The sequence below is a fragment of the Rhinolophus hipposideros genome, assembly GCF_964194185.1.
Source record: "Rhinolophus hipposideros genome assembly, chromosome: 20".
Taxonomy (NCBI): Eukaryota; Metazoa; Chordata; class Mammalia; order Chiroptera; family Rhinolophidae; genus Rhinolophus; species Rhinolophus hipposideros.
In genome coordinates, this window is record NC_138066.1 from 1,016,159 (window position 1) to 1,022,158 (window position 6,000).

At 49.8% G+C, this 6,000-nt stretch overlaps 1 protein-coding gene across 2 annotated transcripts in view; it reads right to left on the minus strand.

The window, feature by feature from the left end:
* Window positions 1-5,779, minus strand: part of PEMT (phosphatidylethanolamine N-methyltransferase) — a 74,654-nt gene extending 68,875 nt beyond the window's left edge. The window contains exon 1 of one of the 2 annotated variants that reach the window (XR_013992058.1): window positions 5,566-5,739. Coding sequence is in view for 1 of the 2 variants with exons in the window: in XM_081029948.1 (XP_080886074.1) it covers window positions 5,566-5,628 (63 nt within the window). In the remaining variant the exon portion in view is untranslated. Of the gene's footprint in view, window positions 1-5,565 lie in introns of both variants that reach the window. The other variant, XM_081029948.1, reaches the window with a different exon arrangement.
* Window positions 5,780-6,000: the final 221 nt, after the last annotated feature.

Genomic DNA, 6,000 nt, shown 5'->3' on the forward strand with positions numbered 1-6,000 from the left:
CCTGTAGACGAGCTGGCTAGATGCAGCTGTTATAACTAAGTGCCTCAGTCCACACAACAACCCTGTGAGGCATGCCCACCTTTCAGATTGAAGAACTGCCACTGCGCCTGGTCACTGCACTGGACACCTGAAACTGAACAATGGATGCCAACTATAAATGTATATATATTATGTATACATATGTATGTATGTACTTACAAGAAGCGGAGTACAGCATTAGGAAGAGAGACAGTGGAAATGTAATGGCTCGGTGCGAGGTCAGAGGGGTCGTGGATGGGGGGAGGGGGTCCACACAGTGTGAGGGATATAAATGACAAACGTCTAGTATTACTTTGTCTTGTGCACCTGAAACTAATAAAAAATTTTAAAAATGAAAAACCTGCCACTAACGCATGAAGTCGACACTGACAGAAGGCAAAGGTAAAACAGACAAGCCCACAAATGCAGTTGACCTCAATACTCCCCTCTCAGTGAGCGACAGAGCAGACAGGCAAAAAATTGGTGTTGATCTGACAACCACTTGGAGTGACCTTTACAGAACGCCCCACGACAGGAGAAGATGCATTCTTCTCAGGTGCCGGTGGAAATTCACCACGACAGAGAACGTTCTGGACCACGAAACAAATAGGAAATTTAAAAGAATAAGAAAGCATGAATATATGTTCCCAAACCGTAATAGGATTATACTAGAAATCAGTAATAGGAAGATACTTGTCAAAGAATACACTTCCAAATAATCCATGGGGCAAAAGGAAGTCTGAAGTCTGAAGTCTCAAATTGGTAACATAAGCTTTGCCCTTAAGAAATTAGAGAAAGAAGAGTACATTAAACCCAAAACAAGCAGAAGGAAAAAAATTAAAGAGCAAAAATCAACGAAATTGAAAACAGAAAAGTAGAGGAGAAAAAAAAAAAAATCAAACCCAAAACTTGCTCTCTGGGAAAAAATAAAACTGATGAAACTCTAGCCACACTGACCAACGGAAAAAGAGAGAAGACACCAATGACCAATATCAGAAATAAAAGTGGAGCCTCTCCCCTGACCTCCCATACATTACAGGGGTAATAAGAGAACACACGCTTACGCCCACAAGTCAACAACTCAGATGAAATGGTCCGATCCAGGAAAGACACAAGCTACCACAATTCATTCAAGAAGATGTAGTCCTGCGTCTATTAAAGGAATTGAACTCAGTTAAAAACCTTATAAAAAAGAAAGCTCCAGTCCCTGTTTCATTGGGTGAATTCAACCTAACACTTAAGGAAGAAATAACACCAACTGCACAAAATCTCTCCCAGAATACAGGAGAGGAGGGGCCACTTCCCAAGTCACATTAAGAGGCCAGCATTACCGTAATACTGAACCCAGACAAACACACTACAAACCACATGCCTTATGAACATAGCCACCAAAATCCTCAACAAAATAACCGTAAATCAAATCCAGCAAAATATACAGAGGATAATATGTCAGGATCAAGTGGGGGTCACCCCAGGGACGCAGGGCTGGTTTGACAACCAAAACATCAATGTAATTCACCATCTCAACAGAGGAATGAGGACAAGTCATGTGATCATCTCAACAGAAGCAGAAGAAACTGAGGTTCCACGAGTTTTTAAGTGACTGGCCCAAGCTCAGGCAGAGGAAAGCCCCAACTCTGCCGGCTTGACTCTGATCCAAACAATACTGAACACAAAAATGATGTCCTGGAGAACTCTAGCAAATAAATCATCCAACAAAATGGCCTGATTTTTATTCTAACTAAAGTGATAACACCAACAGAGTTTTACAAACAATTTTGTAGAGCAGGCAAACATCCTGCCCTGAAAGGCAGTCAAGATATCTCCTATCTGCCACCAGAGTTTTGCCTCCACTGGTTTTCTCGGCCTCATATCAAACGTGGGAGTGTGTGACTAAAGAGGCCTTTCCCCCAGCAAGGCCTCGAAGCTTCCTGAACACGGGCTTTGCCCTCCAAAGACCACGCTCAGGTGGGATGTACTTTACAAGGGATAAAGCTCCTCTGCACCCTTATCTCATCTTGGTCTTCGTCAGAGCCCTATGATCACCCCATTTTACAGATCAAGAAACTGAAGTGCACCTCTTGACACCTATACTGAGTAAGTGACACAAGAGCAGGTGAGTCCATATGGAAAAGGGACCTGGCTGGGCACGAAACAGGCTACCTCGACCTGGGTTCTCCAAGAAGCCAGCACTCCTAGGCCCCACTGGAGCCACGTTCTGAGTCCTGGAGGTGCTCCCGCCTGTAGACAGCAAGTTGGCAGTCCCTGCTCCCATCCACCCACGAGGCAGCTTGCTGCATGCTGCTGCCAAGCTGAGGAGCAAGGCTCTGGAATCCCATGGGAGTGGGGGCAGGGAGGGCAAAGAAGAGCCTTGGTCAAGGAGGCTGCAGCAGGTACACTCCCCTCCAACAGGTGATTTTTTTAAGTTCAAAACGAAACCAAGAGGGGGTGGCCAGATGGCTCAGTTGATTAGAGGGTGAGCTCTGAGCAACACGGTTGCCGGTTCGATTCCCACATGGGCCAGTGAGCTGCGCCCTCCGCAACAAAGATTGAACACGGCACCTGAGCTGAGCTGCCAATGGACGGCCAGATGGTTCAGTTGGTTGGAGAGTGGGCTCTCAACAAGGTTGCCAGTTCAATTCCCGCATAGGATGGTGGGCTGTGCCCCCTGCAACTAAAGATTGAAAAAAATGGCAACTGGACTTGGAGCTGAGCTGCGCCCTCCACAACTAGATTGGAGGACAATGGCTTGGAGCTGATGGGCCCGGGAGAAACACACTGTTCCCCAATAAAGTCCTGGAAAAACACACTGTTCCCCTTATCCAATAAAATCTCTTTTTAAAAAAACACAATATTCCATAGCAGGTGGAACAGGCCCAGAGGAAGGCTGGTTACAGGTATTATCCCCACAGCTGCACGTTGGGCACACTGTGGAAGTGGAAGCCACTTGCCACGTGAGGCAATTGAGTGCTTACAGTGCCACGTGACAAAAGAATGCTTTTGCTATGCTGGGTTATATCAAATATGTTAAAAGTAATCTCACTGATTTCTTCTTACTTATTATTTTTTTAAGATTTTATTATTGGGGAAGGGGAACGGGACTTTATTGGGAACAGTGTGTACTTCCAGTTCTTTTTCCAAGTCAAGTTGTTGTCCTTTCAGTCTTAGTTGTGGAGGGCGCAGCTCAGCTCCAGGTCCAGTTGCCGTTGTTAGTTGCAGGGGGCGCAGCCCACTATCCCTTGTGGGAGTCGAGGAATTGAACTGGCAACCTTGTGGTTGAGAGCCCACTGGCCCATGTGGGAATCAAACCGGCAGCCTTAGGAGTTAGGAGCACAGAGCTCCAACCGCCTAAGCCACCAGGCCGGCCCTTCTTCTTATTTTTTACAATGTGGCTACTAGAGAAGTTTAAATTATAAATGTGACACATTCTACTCCTATTGGACAGCAATGGGCTAACACACGGAGACCCTGCTCTTCAGATGCCCATGGGGTAAAGAGTAAGCTTGAAGCTCACTCAGGCCAGGAACTGGCATCTTTTAAAACCAGAGTTTTTGACTGAGGAGGGAGGAGAGCTACCACATAAAACAAATACATAATGTATGGTGTTGTTTTGTTTTTGGAGGAAAAATCCCTTGGCAACAAGAAGCTTAACTGTAAGGCAGCTGTGGAAGAAAACTAAACGTTAGTCAAGTAGGGTCACCCTGACCTGTTCCTTGAAATGCTCCCAGCTCTCCTCAACTGCACAGGCCCATCAGGCGCTAGAGGGAAGGAAAAAGAGCAGAAAACATCTTCCCACACACACCCAATTTATCTTCCCCTAAGCGTGGCGGATTCTCACCTCCTGCTCCTCGGTCCGGAACATAGGACCCTCCCCCTCCAGCTGGGTCTGCACTGAGCCCACTGCCCCCTTGCATTCTGCCCTGGCTGGAAGGCTTCCCCACCTCAAGTTAATGGTAAGCCACCCTTCTACACGGAGTCACTCCATGAAGCATCCAGCCCCTGAGCCAGGGAATGCGAGGTCCCCTCTTTGGCATTTCTAGTGCCCTTCTCATCTGAGATTTGCTGCAGTAGAAAACATGAATTGCAGTCCTGCCACTGACCATGTATGTCCCGTGATCTCTAACGGCCATTTACACCATTTACAATGTAAGATTCTAAGGATTCCACCAACACGATCATCCTCCTGAGAGCGGCTGCCTGAGAGAGTTTGATGGCCTGCCTTGATCTGGGTGCTCGTTACAGGGGAATGTTCACTTTGTGAAAATGCCTGAGCTGTACCCGTACGATATGTCACTCATCTAAATGTATGTTATTCTTAAGGAAGAGTTTACTGAAAAAAACAAGAGTCTTCTTCTCTTCCGCTTCCCACCCACCCACTTCCACTGTCCGGACTCCTCCCTCGGGGCCACGTGCCGGTCTCCTCTTGTGCCTTGAACAATACTTCCTCCTGAGGCCTCGTCCCTGCTGCCCCTCGCCTGACAGCATCTGGCCCCACTGGCCTGTGCTCAGGTCTCAGATCACCTCACAGATAGGGAACTGGCTATCTCGGGATTTCAATTCCACCTCTCCACCAGCTACTCTCTAAAACATTGACCAGTGTTATCTCCTTCAGAGAATTTTCCATGTTTCCATGCTTGTGGTCTCCGTCACTAGAATGAAAGCTCAGTGAGAGAACTTCAACTGTCCCCCAACACCAGGTTCTCAGTAGACATCAGCTGTATCCATGAATGAATGAAGGGAGTGAAAGAACGAGATTTAAGGCTGCGTCCAGCGGAGATATATCTGATGGGCTCCATGGAGAGTAGATGATTGACCAAAAAGGTGAATAAAGAATCTAAGCGGAAGCTTTGATAAAAGGAAGCATGCAGAAGACAGGAAAAGCCATTGGAACTTGGAGCCTGTAGAGGGACGCATGAAAAGGCAAACTCTCTGCCTTATGATTTTGCAAAGGGGCTGCCACCTGAGCCACCAGGTCTTCAGACACCAGGGCCCACCCATCCCATGCCAGCGCAATGTTGTGCTTTACAGGTTGTAAACCATGTCCACTCAGAGACCCCAAAGGAGGATGGTTCTGCAGCTGGCTCCGGGCCAGCCAGGGAGGAGCCCGGGTTCAAATTATCTTCTTGCCTCAGTTGCAGAGCTGGGCTCCTGCGGAGGGACGGGAGGAGGCGCTCACAGCTCCCCCACATCCACGTGCCCCCAGCAGCCACACTCCCAAACACACATGCCTCTGTCACACTCACACACGCTCAGTCACACACAGTCACACCTGCACTGCAGGACACACTCTCAGAGCAACTCTGACCACGCAATCTCAAAGGCTCACACACACACACACACACACACACACACACACACACACACACACGCTAACGCCCTCCCACACGAAACCTCGCCCCCAGACTACGCCCCGCCCCCACACTACGCCCCGCCCCCGTTGCCTGGTAACGGCGGGCCCGCCCACCCGGCGTTGGAGGCGGCGCCCGCAGGCCCGCAAACCGTCAGGCTCCTTCTCCCTGTACCCACGCTCCCCGGCGCGGTCATTACCTGCCTGAAGTCAATGTTATCGAGGCCGCCGCAGCAGTCGGGCCCCGCCAGGGAGCTGCACATTAGCTCTGCTCCGGGGTCCCCAGATCCTCTCAACCGAGGGACCACCACTGGAGGGCCCACGCGGGAGCCTCGCGGCAGCCACTCACCCCCAAAACCGGCCCCATTGCGCTAGGGAAGCGCCGCCGGCCGGGGCGCTTTCCCGGTGACCCCTACTTCTGCCGGCCTTCTGGGAAATGTAGTTCCCCGTCTGCGCGGCGCCCCAGTTTCCTGGAGCTCGTGACGGTCTCTCGAGCCGAGAACTACAAGTCCCAGGGTCGTCTGCTGCAGTGACTGCCGGTTCGAGGCAGCCACGTGGCAGTATCCGCTCAGGGCAGACGAGGAAGAGGAATTGCTTGCACTGCAGGAATCCAGAAAAGGCTGGTGACTTGAGGA